The 18,590-nt window shown below is 45.5% G+C and overlaps 1 protein-coding gene across 1 annotated transcript in view; it reads right to left on the bottom strand.

The window, feature by feature from the left end:
* The window catches only part of ST3GAL5 (ST3 beta-galactoside alpha-2,3-sialyltransferase 5), a 439,220-nt gene extending 432,870 nt beyond the window's left edge, over positions 1-6,350 (bottom strand). Inside the window, exon 1 of the mRNA XM_075856660.1 lies at positions 6,100-6,350. Coding sequence (XP_075712775.1) covers positions 6,100-6,266 — 167 coding nt within the window. The 5' untranslated portion in view covers positions 6,267-6,350. The remainder of the gene's footprint in view (positions 1-6,099) is intronic.
* Between the last annotated feature and the right edge of the window lie 12,240 nt (positions 6,351-18,590).

The raw sequence follows: 18,590 nt of genomic DNA, 5'->3' as shown, positions 1-18,590 counted from the left end.
ACAGTGCCCTCTATAGATACGGCCACAGTGCCCTCTGTAGATAATGCCACAGTGCCCTCGGTAGATAAAGCCACAGTGCCCTCTGTAGATAATGCCACAGTGCCCTCTGTAGATACTGCCACAGTGCCCCTGTAGATAATGCCACAGTGCCCGCTGTAGATAATGCCACACACCCCTAGATAATGCCACAGTGCCCTCTGTAGATAATGCCACACACCCCTAGATAATGCCACAGTGTCCTCTGTAGATACTGCCACACACCAACCCATAGATAATGCCACAGTGCCCTCGGTAGATACTGCCACAGTGCCCTCTGTAGATGCTGCCACAGTGCCCTCTGTAGATAATGCCACAGTGCCCTCTGTAGATGCTGCAACAGTGCCCTCTGTAGACACTGCCACAGTGCCCTCAGTAGATAATGCCACAGTGCCCTCTGTAGATAATGCCACGCACCCCTAGATACTGACACAGTGCCCCTGTAGATAATGCCACAGTGCCCCCTGTAGATAATGCCACACACCCCTAGATAATGCCACAGTGCCCTCTGTAGATAATGCCACACACCCCTAGATAATGTCACAGTGCCCTCTGTAGATAATTACACAGTGCCCTCGGTAGATAATGCCACGCACCCCTAGATAATGCCACAGTGCCCTCTGTAGATAATTACACAGTGCCCTCAGTAGATAAAGCCACAGTGCCCTCTGTAGATAATGCCACAGTGCCCTCTGTAGATACTGTCACAGTGCCCCTGTAGATAATGCCACAGTGCCCCCTGTAGATAATGCCACACACCCCTAGATAATGCCACAGTGCCCTCTGTAGATAATGCCACACACCCCTAGATAATGCCACAGTGTCCTCTGTAGATACTGCCACACACCAACCCATAGATAATGCCACAGTGCCCTCGGTAGATACTGCCACAGTGCCCTCTGTAGATGCTGCCACAGTGCCCTCTGTAGATAATGCCACAGTGCCCTCTGTAGACGCTGCAACAGTGCCCTCTGTAGATACTGCCACAGTGCCCTCGGTAGATACTGCCACAGTGCCCTCTGTAGATAATGCCACACACCCCTAGATACTGCCACTGTGCCCCTGTAGATAATGCCATAGTGCCCCCTGTAGATAATGCCACACACCCCTAGATAATGCCACAGTGCCCTCTGTAGATAATGCCACACACCCCTAGATAATGTCACAGTGCCCTCTGTAGATAATTACACTGTGCCCTCGGTAGATAATGCCACGCACCCCTAGATAATGCCACAGTGCCCTCTGTAGATAATTACACAGTGCCCTCGGTAGATAAAGCCACAGTGCCCTCTGTAGATAATGCCACAGTGCCCTCTGTAGATACTGTCACAGTGCCCCTGTAGATAATGCCACAGTGCCCCCTGTAGATAATGCCACACACCCCTAGATAATGCCACAGTGCCCTCTGTAGATAATGCCACACACCCCTAGATAATGCCACAGTGTCCTCTGTAGATACTGCCACACACCAACCCATAGATAATGCCACAGTGCCCTCGGTAGATACTGCCACAGTGCCCTCTATAGATGCTGCCACAGTGCCCTCTGTAGATAATGCCACAGTGCCCTCTGTAGACGCTGCAACAGTGCCCTCTGTAGATACTGCCATAGTGCCCTCGGTAGATACTGCCACAGTGCCCTCTGTAGATAATGCCACGCACCCCTAGATACTGCCACAGCGCCCCTGTAGATAATGCCATAGTGCCCCCTGTAGATAATGCCACACACCCCTAGATAATGCCACAGTGCCCTCTGTAGATAATGCCACACACCCCTAGATAATGCCACAGTGCCCTCTGTAGATAATTACACAGTGCCCTCGGTAGATAATGCCACGCACCCCTAGATAATGGCACAGTGCCTTCTGTAGATAATTACACAGTGCCCTCGGTAGATAAAGCCACAGTGCCCTCTGTAGATAATGCCACAGTGCCGTCTGTAGATACTGCCACAGTGCCCCTGTAGATAATGCCACAGTGCCCCCTGTAGATAATGCCACACACCCCTAGATAATGCCACAGTGCCCTCTGTAGATAATGCCACACACCCCTAGATAATGCCACAGTGTCCTCTGTAGATACTGCCACACACCAACCCATAGATATTGCCACAGTGCCCTCGGTAGATACTGCCACAGTGCCCTCTGTAGATGCTGCCACAGTGCCCTCTGTAGATAATGCCACAGTGCCCTCTGTAGACGCTGCAACAGTGCCCTCTGTAGATACTGCCACAGTGCCCTCGGTAGATAATGCCGCAGTGCCCTCTGTAGATAATGCCACGCACCCCTAGATACTGCCACAGTGCCCCTGTAGATAATGCCACAGTGCCCCCTGTAGATAATGCCACACACCCCTAGATAATGCCACAGTGCCCTCTGTAGATAATGCCACACACCCGTAGATAATGCCACAGTGCCTTCTGTAGATAATTACACAGTGCCCTCGGTAGATAATGCCACGCACCCCTAGATAATGCCACAGTGCCCTCTGTAGATAATTACACAGTGCCCTCGGTAGATAATGCCACAGTGCCCTCTGTAGATAATGCCACGCACCCCTAGATAATGCCACATTGCCCTCTGTAGATACTGCCACACACCCACCCATAGATAATGCCACAGTTCCCTCGGTAGATACTGCCACAGTGCACTCTGTATACGCTGCCACAGTGCCCTCTGTAGATACTGCCACAGTGCCCTCTGTAGATGCTGCCACAGTGCCCTCTGTAGACGCTACCACAGTGTCCTCTGTAGATAATTCCACAGTGCTGTCGGTAGATAATGCCACAGTGCCCTCTGTAGATAATGCCACGCACCCCTAGATACTGCCACAGTGCCCCTGTAGATAATGCCATAGTGCCCCCTGTAGATAATGCCACACACCCCTAGATAATGCCACAGTGCCCTCTGTAGATAATGCCACACACCCCTAGATAATGCCACAGTGCCCTCTGTAGATAATTACACTGTGCCCTCGGTAGATAATGCCACGCACCCCTAGATAATGGCACAGTGCCTTCTGTAGATAATTACACAGTGCCCTCGGTAGATAAAGCCACAGTGCCCTCTGTAGATAATGCCACAGTGCCGTCTGTAGATACTGCCACAGTGCCCCTGTAGATAATGCCACAGTGCCCCCTGTAGATAATGCCACACACCCCTAGATAATGCTACAGTGCCCTCTGTAGATAATGCCACACACCCCTAGATAATGCCACAGTGCCCTCTGTAGATAATGCCACACACCCCTAGATAATGCCACAGTGCCCTCTGTAGATAATGCCACAGTGCCCTCTGTAGATGCTGCCACAGTGCCCTCTGTAGACGCTACCACAGTGTCCTCTGTAGATAATTCCACAGTGCTGTCGGTAGATAATGCCACAGTGCCCTCTGTAGATAATGCCACGCACCCCTAGATAATGCCACAGTGCCCTCTGTAGATAATTCCACAGTGCCCTCGGTAGATAATGCCACAGTTCCCTCTGTAGATAATGCCACGCACCCCTAGATAATGCCACAGTGCCTTTTGTAGATACTTCCACAGTGTCCTCTGTAGATGCAGCCACAGTGTCCTCTGTAGATGCTGTCACAGTGCCCTCTGTAGATAATGCCACAGTGTCCTCTGTAGATGCAGCCACAGTGTCCTCTGTAGATGCTGTCACAGTGCCCTCTGTAGATAATGCCACAGTGTCCTCTGTAGATAATGCCACACACCCACCCATAGATAATATATAATACCCGGAAACTGAGAAAAAACGTATTTGCGACTGAAATTGGATAAAACTGCATTTCCTCCATTGTTTCTTGGGTTTCGGTTTTACAGCGTTCACCGAGCGGTAAAAACGACAACTGAACTTTATTATGCGGCTCAATACGATTACGGTGTTACCAAATTTATATAGTTTTTTTTATATTTTACTACTTTAAAAAAAAAAATAGAATTTAAAAAAAAAAAAAAAAAAATATGTTTCATTCACGGCTCTCTGAGAGCCATAACTTATTTATTTTGCCGTGGATTCAGCGGTGTGAGGGCTTATTTTTAGTGGGATGAGCATTCGTTTTTATTGATACAATTTTTGGTATGTACAATTTCTTGATCACTTTTTATTTTGAAGTTGACCAAAAAAGAGCGATTCTGGCATTTTCAATTTTTTTCTTTTTATGGCGTTCAATTTGCGAGTTAAATAATTTTATATTGTACACGTTTGGACTTTTACGGACGCAGCAATACCAATTATGTTTATTTTGTTACATTACTTTAGAGGAAAAATTGTAAAAGGGATTGTTTTTTGAACTTTTCATTTTTTTTCTCACTACTAAAAACTTTATTTAACAGTTTTTTTTACACAACCTTTTAGTCCCCCTGGGGAATTGAACCAGCGATCCTCGATCACTGGTACAATACACTGCAATACTAATTTATTGCAATATATTGTCATTTTTACCGGTTTCTGTTAAGCCCTTTCAAAGGCAGAGCCATGACAACCATTGGCACCGCAATGGGCGTGTTGGGCGCCGATGAGCAGGTCAGAGGGGGGCCTCCCCCTATTTTTAACGCCACAGTTGCTGCTGTCGTGATTGATCACAGCATTTGAGGGGTTAAACGGCCAGGAGCAGCGCGATCGTTGTTCTTGCCCGTTCGTCCCAGGTGTAATACGCAGCTGACACCCGCAGCGTATGGAGCGTGCTCAGCACGTGAGCATGCTCCACACATTCCCCCCCGCACCATGACGTGCTATTATATCATGGTGCGCGAAGGGGTTAAAGCACGGCCTAATAGGCAACTACATATGGAAGTTATATGGATCTTTCTTAGGCCCCTGGCTGCCATATATAACTGTCAGCCCCCGATATCACGTCGTGGATGTCAGCAATGGGAAGACAAGGACAGCCCACTCCCTTTGTTTTGATTGCTTAGATGATCGCCTCTTCTACGGGGGTTAAACGGACATTTAACAGCTTTGCTATCGACCATAAAGGGGTTGTCTAGTTTAGAAAAGACATTTTGCTCAAAAAAAATAAAAAAACGTACACATAAATGGGATTGCTGCTATTGTACGATCTGTAGGATAAAGTTAACACATTATTCACACTGCACGGTAAACGGCGTAGAAAAAAACAAAGGCAGAATTACTTTTTTCCCCATTCTTCCTTAAAAAAAACAATAAGAATCAATAATCTATCTACACCAAAATGATTCTAATAAAAATATAAAAATATTAATTGTCCTGCAGAAAACAAGCCTGCATACAGCTACACAGACGAAAGAAAAAAGTTATGGCTCTTGGAATGCAGCGACATAAAGACCTTGTTCACACAGTGCAGATTTTGCATGCATGGCCTTTCTTTATATATTTCTTTTGTTTAGGTTACGTTCCTGGTTTTGGCTTAAAAAAAATACATGAAACACACAAAACGATACTTGTATTGTTGTTTTTTTTCATTCCCCCCACTTTTATTTTATAACAGTTAATCAATAAGTTTTATGTACCCAAAAATGGTGCCATTCAAAAATGCAACTCATCCCGCAAAAAACAAGCCCTCACACGGCTACAGAAAATAAAAAATGTTTTGGCTCTAGTGTCTGACTACAAAAACAAAAAAAATAATTCTACGGTCCTTAACGTCACCATTGGCTTAACCCTTGAGGGGTTAAATGTTATAGGTTATAATAACTGATATTTGCCATGATAACATTATACGGATGATGTCACAATGTCTTGGTTCTGATGATATCCCCGAAGGATTACATCATAATAGAGGTGATGTCACAATGCTGCACATAGTTACATAGTTTGTACGGTTGAAAAAAGACACATGTCCATCAAGTTCAACCAAGGGATGGGAAAGGGGAAGTGGGATGGGAAAGGGGAAGTAAAAAATTTCTACACATAGCAGTTAATATTTTTTTGTTCTAGGAAATTATCTAAGCCTTTTTTAAAGCCATCTACTGTCCCTGCTGCGACCAGCTCCTGCGGTAGTATTCTGACTCCATGACCAGGCTGTAAGTTGTAGGGCCCTTGAGACAATCTCACTGTATATGTCTGTATTGAACCGGTACTCACACCAAGACACTGTCAGATAGCGTCAACTCAGCTGAAGAGGCACGTGGGAAGTTTCCAGAGAAGTTTATTTTCAGGCTGAAATACTTGTAAGGTACACAAACCAGCAGGTGAAAAGATGATATTTTGCCAGAGTTGAGCAGGAGATGACTACACAGTATGGGAACCATGAGGAAAGACAACTAAGCACAGAAAGAAGGGAGGAGCTATTACCTCAGAGCCTAGCTACAGGGAGATAGCAGGGACAAACTAAATAAAGCAAAGCAACTGCAATAGGAGCATATAACATAACATGACAGTGAATAGAAACCTAAGTCGAGGGACATGACACTCCCCGTCTGAAATCTTTAGATTTCACAATAAAATCAAACTTGAAAGAATGTCCTTGAATAATGTCCAGTAGTGGATCCTGGAACCTGAAAGACAAAAGGAACATGCAAACAATGACAATAGTTATAGTCCAAGTCTGTTGCCGATAGTCCACAACAGTAGGTATCCGCTTGTACAAGTTCCAAGTAAGAAACCCATCTTCGGATCGGGGAAGCCGCAACTTGCCAATACTTCCACCAACCCACTGTATATTCCAAATGGTAAGGTGTTCCAAATATAACACAGCTAGCAGCCAGCTGGGGGCTGTGTCCTTTATGTGCCTTCTTTCTTTGGAAGAAGAAGCACTAGTTCAGTGATTGGGCGGAAGAAAACTCGCACTGAGCCTCCTTTGGTCACCTTGACCTCTACCTTTCGAGTCTTTCCATCATCACTAGGCATAACCTTGGTAACAAGACCCATTGGCCATTCATTGCGATGGGCTTCCTTATCCTTTAGAAGAACAAGGTCACCTTCCTGGAGGTTAGGTCTCGACGTCTGCCATTTGTGACGGCTTTGAAGTATGTGCAAATACTCTGTCTTCCAGCGGTGCCAGAACACGTTGGACAGGTATTGTACCTGTTTCCATTGGCGTCGGTAAATGTCGCTGTGGTCAAAGATTCCCGGAGGGATTGCAGCAGTCCCGATCTTCTGGGTAAGAAGCGTAGCTGGGGTAAGAATAACTGGGGAATCAGGGTCCGAGGATACTGGGACTAGTGGCCTTGCATTGATTATGGCGGACACCTCTGCAAGAAAGGTGACCAAGATCTCATGTGTAAGCAAAGACTTGTGATCCAGCAACATGGAGTCAAGGATTTTGCGTGCAATTCCAATCATGCGTTCCCATGATCCTCCCATGTGAGACGAATGTGGAGGGTTAAACACCCATGTGCACCCATTGTTAGACAAGAAATTGTCTAACTGCAGTTCTTTGCTGGCTCCCACGAAGTTAGTGCCGCAGTCGGACCTCAGTTGCTTGACGGGTCCTCGGATAGAGAAGAATCTTCGGAGGGCATTGATGAAGCAAGAAGAATCCATAGACTCAATCACTTCGATGTGTACTGCTCGGATGCTGAGACATGTAAACAGCACAGCCCACCGTTTGCTGTTTGCGACTCCACCACGGGTCCTTCGTGTAACAACTGACCATGGGCCAAAGACATCCACCCCAACATAAGTAAAGGGCGGTTCCGTACTTAGTCGGTCTGCTGGGAGATTTGCCATTTGTTGTTGATGGTGTCTTCCTCTTAACTTATGACACTTGACACATTTATGGAGCACGGAAGAGATGCATCTCTTCATCCCTACGATCCACAAGCCGGCTGACCTGATGGCACCTTCCGTAAACTGTCTGCCTTGGTGCTGCACTCTTTCATGATGGTGTCGGACCAATAGTGTAGCAATATGATGCCGACCTGGTATAATGACAGGATTTTGTTCCTTGCTACTTAGATCAGATCTCACTATACGGCCGCCCACTCTCAGCAATTTGTGATGATCAAGCACTGGATTCAGTTCAAAGAGTGCACTGCTCTTGGAAAGATTGATACCCTTTGTAATATTGTCAATCTCCTGACTGTATACTTCTTGTTGCACACAACGGGTAATGACTTCTTCAGCATGTTCGATGTCTGCGACAGTAGGGTGTTCTTTACAGATATGCCAGCCATGACACTCTGATGTGTCCTTAGCAAAGCAGTGAGCGATATGAATTAGGTGAGCAACAGCTCGCACAATAGATGACCAATTTGAGAAGCGCTCAAAGCGATGTGACTTCAGCTTCAATTTTGGAATTACAGAAGTGAAGAGCGTGGTATTTGTAGGCCTGATTTCCTTGTCAGACTCGGGATCCACCATCTCATAGGTGGTGTTGGTAGGAATTAAACAGGGATCCTCATACAAGAATCTTGGAGGTGACAACCACATGTCACATAGGCCTGCTGCCGGTTCAGGTCTTGTTCCACGATCAGCTGGGTTAAGGTCAGTGGAGATGTACTGCCACTGCCCAGGAGTAGAAAAACTTCTAATGCGTTCTACTCTGTTGCTGACATATACATAGAATTGTTTTGTTTGGTTGTATATATAACCAAGCACAACTTTACTATCTGTGTAGAAAGCAAATGAATCAATTGCAATGTCCATTTCGTTTTTAATAACTTCAGCAATCTCTACTGCTAGCACAGCTGCACAAAGCTCAAGTCTTGGCACAGAGTGTGCAGGTTTTGGGGTTAGTTTGGCCTTACCCAGGACAAATCCACAGTGAGGCTTGTTGGTTCCTGGGATTCTCAGATAGGCTACTGCAGCTATGGCTTCGATAGACGCATCAGAGAAAATGTGTATTTCTCTTCTGATGGCAGCTGAAAGAGAGCTGGGAACGTAACAACGTGAGACTTGGAGTTGTTCTAATATTTTCAGAGACTCCTTCCATATCTTCCACCTTTGTTGTTTCTCAATAGGCAGAGAAGTATCCCAGTCTATGTTCTCGGTGGTAAACTGTCTCAGCAATTTCTTGCCTTGAATGGTGACGGGGGCTATGAAGCCAAGAGGATCATAGATGCTGTTCACAACAGATAAAACTCCTCGCTTGGTAAAAGGTTTGTCACTGGCTGACACTTGGAAGGTGAATGTGTCTTGCTTAATGTCCCACAGCAAACCTAGGCTTCGTTGTATAGGAGGAACATCAGAACCAAGATCGAGGTCTTTCAAGTTGGTTGCATGATCTTCAGAGGGGAACGCTTTCATTACCTTCTGGCTGTTAGAGATAATCTTGTGAAGTCTGAGATTTGCTACAGACAGCATTGCCTGCGTTCTGGTGAGGAGATCGATTGCCTCTTCACTTGTGGGTAAGGATTTAAGTCCATCGTCTACATAGAAGTTCTTCTCAACAAATTGACGAGCATCAGATCCATACCCCTTCTCACCTTCCTGGGCTGTCCTTCTCAATCCATAGATTGCTACAGCAGGAGAGGGGCTGTTGCCGAAGACATGTACCTTCATCCGGTAATCTGTGACCTTGTTGTTGACATCATTGTCTTTGTGCCATAGAAACCTGAGGTAGTTCCTGTTGTCTTCCTTGACAATGAAGCAGTGGAACATTTGCTGGATGTCAGCCATTACTGCAACAGGTTCTTGTCTGAAGCGGATGAGTACTCCTATGAGGTTGTTGTTTAGGTTAGGCCCAGTGAGGAGCAGGTTGTTTAGAGAAACGCCTTCATGCTGAGCGCTGGAATCAAACACCACTCTGATTTGATTAGGCTTGCGAGGGTGATACACGCCAAAGGATGGAAGGTACCAGCATTCTTCTCCTTCCTTTAGTGGGGGTGCAGGTTCTGCATGATCTCTATCAAATATATTTTGCATGAAGTCTACAAAATGTTTTTCCATCTCTGGTTTCCTCTTTAGGGTGCGTTTTAAAGAGGAAAATCTCGAAACTGCTTGCTGTAGATTGTTTGGTAATTTCGGTCTTGGGGAACGGAAAGGCAAAGGTGCTACCCAGCTGTTAGACTCATCCTGAGCAAATTCTTTGTCCATAACCTTGAGAAATTCTTTATCCTCTCTTGCAAGTGCCAACTTATTGTCTTCACTTGTAGAATTGAACACTGTTGCTCCAAGACTGTCATCCCAGGACAGGAATGTGTTCATATTATCTTGGTGGTCAAGCTGCCACTTACTGTTGTTCAGCTTCTCTTTCACCCAGTAATGGTGTGGGCATGGCTGAAAATAAGTGTTGCGACCATTTGGCAAAATGTGAGTTTTAAATGAGGAAATCTTGGTAGGCTTCTTCATCTTGTCTATACAGACGTTGCCTATGATAACCCAACCTAAATCAAGGCGTTGGGCAAACGGAGCATCATGTGGTCCGTTGATTTGCTGGCGTACCTTATGTACCCTGAGAATGTCTCTACCGAGCAGAAGTAGGATCTCTGCACTCTTGTCAAGGGCTGGTATTTCTTTCGCTATAGCCCTTAGATGAGTGTGATGAAGAGCAGCCTCTGACGTAGGAATCTCATCTTTGTTGGATGGTATCTGGTTGCACTCAACAAGTGTGGGTAAGGGTATCTCCTGATTGTTGAGAGAAGCCACTATAAGTCCACTGGCTCTTCTTCCGGAGACCTCTGTAATGCCACTACAAGTACCCAAGGTGTAAGGGTAAGCATCTCCTTTTAAGTTGAACAGGTCAAAGAGTTCTGATCTTGCGAGTGAACGGTTGCTCTGATCGTCCAGGATGGTATACACCTTTACGGCCCTTTCCGGTTGACCCTTGGGGTATACGTTGACTAGACATATCTTTGCGCAGGACTTGTCGCAAAGGTCGTCTCCGCAGACTTCTGTGCATGAAGAAGATACAGTAGTAAGATTTGCTGCTTGCTCTGCATTCTCCCCGCCATGATTTATCGCAGGAGTGGAATGTGCAGGTGGAGCAGGACTGAATTGAGATGGATGGAGCGCTTGCACATGGTCCTCACAGCCGCACTCTATGCATTTAATAGTAGTTTTACAGTCTTTAGCGAAATGTTCAGTAGACGCACAACATCGGTAACATACCCTAAATTTCTTTAGAAGCTCTTTGCGTTCCTGGAGCGGTTTCTTTCTGAAGCCAATGCATTTCTTGAGAGGATGTGGCTTCTTATGAATAGGACATAGGCGATTAGGATTTTCAATCTTTTCACCTTGGTTGTACTTGTCTGGAGCTGATGAGGGTGTGGGAAGGACATCAGTCTTTTTCACTGACACTGGACCTCTGTGGTTTCTATAGTTAGAACGTGGGCTGTCGTACTTAGGATGGGGTGAACCAGGACCACTGGACTCACTGGAGGTAAAGCTTGGGTCATTCTTGGATTCTGCAATGTTCCTGATAAATTCACAGAAGTAAGAAAATGGAGGAAAGGAGACTTGCTTTTCTTTTTTGTATCTCGACCCAAGTGTAGTCCACCTTTCTTGAATATTGTACGGCAGCTTGGAAACTATTGGGTTTACCCCACGAGCTGTGTCTAGGTAACTGAGGCCAGGTAGGTGTGGGTCTGCCTTGGCCAGCTGGAGCTCTAAGAGTAGGTCGCTGAGCTCTTGGAATTTTTCATTGTCTTTGCCAGATATTTTTGGAAAACCTTGCAGCCGTTTAAACAGAGCATTCTCTATGGCTTCAGGACTGCCAAAGCTTTGTTCCAGTCTCTCCCAAGCAGCGATGAGGCCTGCAGTTGGATTCTCAATGTGGACAGATCTCAATCTCTTGACACGTTCTGTAGACTGTGGACCGAGCCACCTGATCAGCAGATCTAGTTCTTCAGCAGCAGTAATGCCAATGTCACTAATAACGGTTCTGAAGGCACATTTCCAGCCCCTGTAGTTCTCAGGCTGGTCGTCAAACCTTGTGAGGCCGGTTTTAGTAAGTTCGCGGCGAACCATGTATCTTGCAAACTCTGTCATGTCAGTTCTCTCTGACTTTGGGCAGAGTATTGCTGGCTGAGTAGTGCTGATCATATTATTTGCGGTGTTCTGGCTAAGAGACATAGGGAAATACGGGTCTGCACGGGCGTTCAATCCAGGAGATAGTTTAAAGTCCATAGGTTTAGCTACACATGGAACTGGAACTATGTGGTTGTCAGGAGTCTGGTGACTTGCTAGCATATTGGATTTCACCTGGGCGTCTGTGTAATGAGCTTGCTGAGGTGCAGGGTTCTGGTGCAATGTGGTATGTGGAGAAAGGTAAGGATGACAAATTGGTAATGCATTGTACTGACCTTGGATGCAGAATGCTGCAGAAGAATCTGTGCCCCGTTGCTCTGGAGAAATATTTGCGCTGTCAGGATCATTAGCAGCAATCACAGGTTCACTGTTTTGGCTTAGTACGTAGTCTCTTGTGCGCTTAAGAGGATCTTCTACCTCCACTTCACATACACTGATGCTGTCTCTTTCACTTCCCCTGGCAGCTTCTTCTAAAACCTTTAACCTTGCCATAGCTGTGGCATGCTCGCATTGTTTGTTTAAAGTTTCTATTTCCGCCTTTTGGCGCGCTGCATCGGCTTCCATATCTGCCTTCTTTTGCGCAAAGACGGCCTGTATTTTAGTAGCCTCTGCTTCTGCCCGCGCTCTTATGAGCTGTTCGCTGAGCGTGGAATATTTTGAAGATCTTGACTTAGAAGATAGTTTTGAACGACTGGTAGACTTAGAAATGCGAGACGACGTTTCCTGTAATTGCGCGATTCTTGCCTCTGTGTTAGACTTAATTTTGCATACTAGGCTGTCTCGTTCCAAATTAAGTTTCTGGAAGCTTTCAAATTCTTCTAAAGAATCCTTTGTATTAAGTTTCTTCAAAATGCCAACATATTCCTGGCTTTTCAGTGAATAATGTTCATATGCTGTACAAAGCTGTTCTAGAGCTCCCTCTAGTGGTGAAACATTGTGAGCAGGCTGTGAGATGGTGGAGATGTGACTCAGCAATCTTTGCCAGAAGTTTGAGACAGCAGAAGAAAGTTCATGTTTTGCACCTTCTAGATTCTCTGTAACCTTCCATGTAGGCTTAGCAGAGCGTTTAGCTCTCTCACTGTACTGCAGACTAGGATCCATACTTTCTTCTGACTGTAGGTATGGTTCACCTTGAGAAGACTGTGCAATGTTCTCTTCAGACATGACACCTCACAGACAGGATGTGGATAATACAGAGGTGGGGGTGCTAGCTTGCTAGAAGGGTCTATGCTGTGGGGTCACACACACTGATGATTTCTTCTGCAGGCAGTTGCTTGTCTGTGACTATCTCTGCAGGAGCTGCACACTGACTATACAGCTGGATCTGGCAGATATATAAGCATCTTTTCACTATTCTGACTCCATGACCAGGCTGTAAGTTGTAGGGCCCTTGAGACAATCTCACTGTATATGTCTGTATTGAACCGGTACTCACACCAAGACACTGTCAGATAGCGTCAACTCAGCTGAAGAGGCACGTGGGAAGTTTCCAGAGAAGTTTATTTTCAGGCTGAAATACTTGTAAGGTACACAAACCAGCAGGTGAAAAGATGATATTTTGCCAGAGTTGAGCAGGAGATGACTACACAGTATGGGAACCATGAGGAAAGACAACTAAGCACAGAAAGAAGGGAGGAGCTATTACCTCAGAGCCTAGCTACAGGGAGATAGCAGGGACAAACTAAATAAAGCAAAGCAACTGCAATAGGAGCATATAACATAACATGACAGTGAATAGAAACCTAAGTCGAGGGACATGACAGGTAGGCTATTCCATAGATTCACAGTTCTCACAGTAAAGAAGGCTTGTCGCCTCTGCAGGTTGAACCTATTTTTCTCCAGACGGAGGGAGTGCCCCCTTGTTTTTTGAGGGGGTTTTACATGGAACAGGATTTCACCATATTTTTTGTATGCGCCATTCATATATTTATATAAGTTAATCATGTCCCCCCTTAGTCGTCTTTTCTCAAGGCTAAATAGGTTTAGTTCTTTTAATCTTTCCTCATAACTTAGATTCTCCATGCCCCTTATTAGCTTCGTTGCTCTTCTTTGTATTTTTTCCAACTCCAGGGCATCCTTTCTATGAACTGGAGCCCAGAACTGGACTGCATATTCTAGATGAGGCCTCACTAATGCTTTGTAAAGTGGTAATATTACATCCCTGTCCCGCGAGTCCATGCCTCTTTTGATACACGACAATATTTTGCTGGCCTTTGAAGCAGCTGATTGACACTGCATGCTGAAATTTAGTTTATAATTTACAAGTACACCCAGATCCTTCTCAACAATTGACTCCCCCAGTGTAGCTCCCCCTAGGACATATGATGCTTGCAGGTTTTTCGTACCCAGATGCATAACTTTACATTTATCTACATTAAACTTCATTTGCCAAGTGGACGCCCAAACACTTAGTTTGTTTAAATCTGCCTGCAATTCACAAACATCTTCCATAGTCTGAACTATATTGCATAGCTTGGTGTCATCTGCAAAAATAGAAATAGTGCTATTAATCCAATCCTCTATATCATTAATAAATAAGTTGAATAATAGTGGTCCCAGCACTGAACCCTGGGGTACACCACTTATAACTGGGGACCATTCAGAGTAGGAATCATTGACCACAACTCTTTGGATACGGTCCTTGAGCCAATTCTCAATCCAATTACAAACTATACTTTCTAAACCTATAGTCCTTAATTTACCCATTAGATGTCTATGAGGGACAGTGTCAAATGCCTTTGCAAAGTCCAAAAACACTATATCCACAGCGGCCCCTCTGTCTAGGCTTCTGCTTACCTCTTCATAAAAACAAATCAGGTTGGTTTGACAACTTCCTTTGTAAAACCATGCTGGCTGTCACTTATAATACTATTTATTGTCACATAATTCTGTATATAGTCCCTCAATAGCCCCTCAAACATTTTCCCCACAATTGATGTTACTGGTCTATAATTACCCGGCGAAGACCTAGAGCCCTTTTTGAAAATAGGCACCACATTTGCCCTGCGCCAGTCCCTTGGCACTATACCACTCATGAGAGACTCTCTAAATATTATGAAGAGGGGGACAGAAATAACTGAACTAAGCTCTTTAAGAACTCTAGGGTGTAACCCATCTGGTCCCGGGGCCTTGTGTACATTTATTTTATTTAATTTAGCTTGGACCATATCTACATTCATCCAATTCAGTATATCAACTGATATATTAACAGCACTGGCACCGGCTACATCAGCTGCTCCTTTTTCTGTTGTATATACAGAGCGGAAGAACCCATTTAGTAACTCTGCCTTCTCTTGATCCCCTGTGACCAACTCCCCATTACCACTATCTAAGGGTCCTACATGTTCAGACCTGGGCTTTTTTGCATTTATATGCTTGAAGAATTTTTTAGGATTTGTTTTACTATCCTTGGGCACCTGCCTTTCATTTTGTATTTTTGCTGATTTTATTACATTTTTACAGATTTTATTAAGCTCTTTATATTTTACAAAGGCTACAGAGGTGACATAATGTTCTGATCAGCCGCCTGAGCCTCTGAGGGTTAGTGAAGGCGAGCAAGAGAGGATGATGGGTAAGTGCTCTGCTTATATGGAGACTTTTCTATTATTAAGACATTTTATGACCAATTGGAATAATAGAAGGAATTAGAAGGACAGCAGCTTCTATGTTCATAAATGGAGCAGTGGTGACGTTTTTAGGTGTGAGACTTAATGAGGGGAGTTATCAACTTTCTACGCCAGTTTTCTAACGTAGAAAAGACGCAAACTGAGTTAAAAGTTGCAATTTGCAGTAACATTTTTTACTTTTGGCCGTTTACGCTGCTTTTGAGACTTTTTTTGTTTAAATAGGTGGGAGGAACGTAGTAAAAGGGAATGGTACCTCCCACGGGCCAACAAATTTATTATAATTTATGCCAGAGACTGTCAGAAATGATAGCGGAAATCTACGTCACCTCTGAGTCTGGCGTAGATCTTATTATGTGGTACACGCAGGCCCCGCAACGTCCCCCATGATCGGATATTCAAATAAAATAAATGAAAAAAAAACCATTTACTTACCTCACCGCTGCGCCGGCAGTGCGCCACAATTATATACACTCATAGAGCCATGCTTCCATGCAGGGCCGGCCTTAGGGTAGATGGCGCCCCGTGCGAAATTATCTTTCGACGCCCCATGCCATTATAAAAAATGCCCCATAAAAAAGCATAATTCCTCCCCACAGTATAATACCCTATATAGTGCCCCCACACATTGTAATGCCCCTTTAGTGCCCCACACACAGTATAATAATAATATTTAATAATGTAATATATTATAACGCCTTCAAGGACACAGTATTTTGTCCTCTAATTGTGCCTACACACATTATATTGCCCCCTGTAGTGCCCCTACACAGTATGATGTCCTCCACAGAGTATAATGCCCCCACAGCCCCCCTAGTAGAAAGTGCCCCCTGTAGATTGTGCCGTACAGCTTCCCTGTAGACAGTGCCATAATCCCCACCTCCTCCTTGTAGACAGTGCCATACAGCCCCCATCTGCCCCTTGTAGTGTCATACAGCCCCCATCTGCCCCTTGTAGTGCCATACACCCCATCTGCCCCTTGTAGTGTCATACAGCCCCACCTCCCTCTTGTACACAGTGCCCCCCACCACCCCCTTGTAGACAGTGTCATACAGCACCCACCTCCCCATTGTAGAAAGTGACATACAGCCCCCACCTCCCCCTTGTAGACAGTGCCATACTGCCCCCCACCTCCACCTGACAGGATCCTTGCGTAGGCCGGCTTGATCCAGAGATGTCATCACGCCGACTGCCCAGGGATCCTGTCCCTGCGCCTCATAGGCTGCAGGGGCCTCTGTAGCCTGTTACAGAGTTTCCCAACCTTTTCGGACTTGAGCCACCCCTGGACAAAAAAAAATTCCTAAGCCCCCCCCTACCAAAAATTGTTTCGAGAAAGACAGAAAATAGCTAAAAATAAGCACTACATTCTTAGGGTATGTTCACACAGCGTTTTTTTGTAAGGCAGAAAAAATCTGCTTTTGAATTTACAGCGTTATTTGATGGGGTTTTTTTAGCGGTTTTTTTTAAGCCGTTGAAGCAAATGCAAAAGACGCAGCAAAAAAAGCTCAAAGAGCGCCAAAGCTATTTTCTTCCTACTGTTAATTTCAATTGGAGGTCAGAGGTGGAAACCACTTGAAGACCATCAGCCCCCCCCCCCACTCACAGTAAAATGACCATCAGCCCCCCACTCACAGTAAGGCTGGGTTCACACACACTATTTACGGACTTAATTCGGGCGTTTTAGCCCCGAATTACGTCCGAAAATGGGCTCAAAAGCGTCGGCAAAGATCTGCCCATTCATTTGAATGGGTCTTACGATATTCTGTGCCGACGGTCATTTTTTTTACGCACCGCTGTCAAAAGACGGCGCGTAAAAGAGACGCCCGCGTCAAAGAAAAGCCTGTCACTTCTTGAGACGTAATTGGAGCCGTTTTCCCTTGACTCAATAGAAAAACAGCTCCAATTACGTCCGTAATGGACGCAGCGAATAGCGCCTGCACATGCCATTACGTCTGAAATTCCGGAGCCGTTTTCTCCTGAAAACGGCTCCGTAATTTTAGCCGTAATGGACGCTGCCGTGTGAACATACCCTAAAATGACCATCAGCCCGTCCACTCACAGTAAAACTACCATCAGCCCGTCCACTCACAGTAAAACTACCATCAGCCCGTCCACTCACAGTAAAACTACCATCAGCCCGTCCACTCACAGTAAAACTACCATCAGCCCCCCACTCACAGTAAAACTACCATCAGCCCCCACTCACAGTAAAATGACCATCAGCCCCCCGGGACTCACAGTAAAATGACCATCAGCCCCCCACTCACAGTAAAACTACCATCAGCCCCCCACTCACAGTAAAACTACCATCAGCCCCCCACTCACAGTAAAACTACCATCAGCCCCCCACTCACAGTAAAATGACCATCAGCCCGTCCACTCACAGTAAAACTACCATCAGCCCCCACTCACAGTAAAATGACCATCAGCCCCCCACTCACAGTAAGGCTGGGTTCACACACACTATTTACGGACTTAATTCGGGCGTTTTAGCCCCGAATTACGTCCGAAAATGGGCTCAAAAGCGTCGGCAAAGATCTGCCCATTCATTTGAATGGGTCTTACGATATTCTGTGCCGACGGTCATTTTTTTTACGCACCGCTGTCAAAAGACGGCGCGTAAAAGAGACGCCCGCGTCAAAGAAAAGCCTGTCACTTCTTGAGACGTAATTGGAGCCGTTTTCCCTTGACTCAATAGAAAAACAGCTCCAATTACGTCCGTAATGGACGCAGCGAATAGCGCCTGCACATGCCATTACGTCTGAAATTCCGGAGCCGTTTTCTCCTGAAAACAGCTCCGTAATTTTAGCCGTAATGGACGCTGCCGTGTGAACATACCCTAAAATGACCATCAGCCCGTCCACTCACAGTAAAACTACCATCAGCCCGTCCACTCACAGTAAAACTACCATCAGCCCGTCCACTCACAGTAAAACTACCATCAGCCCGTCCACTCACAGTAAAACTACCATCAGCCCCCCACTCACAGTAAAACTACCATCAGCCCCCACTCACAGTAAAATGACCATCAGCCCCCCACTC

The sequence above is a fragment of the Rhinoderma darwinii genome, chromosome 1, assembly GCF_050947455.1.
Source record: "Rhinoderma darwinii isolate aRhiDar2 chromosome 1, aRhiDar2.hap1, whole genome shotgun sequence".
In the NCBI taxonomy this organism is placed as follows: Eukaryota; Metazoa; Chordata; class Amphibia; order Anura; family Rhinodermatidae; genus Rhinoderma; species Rhinoderma darwinii.
The sequence above is the reverse complement of the archived record's forward strand: the minus strand, read 5'-3'. Positions and strand labels throughout refer to the sequence as shown.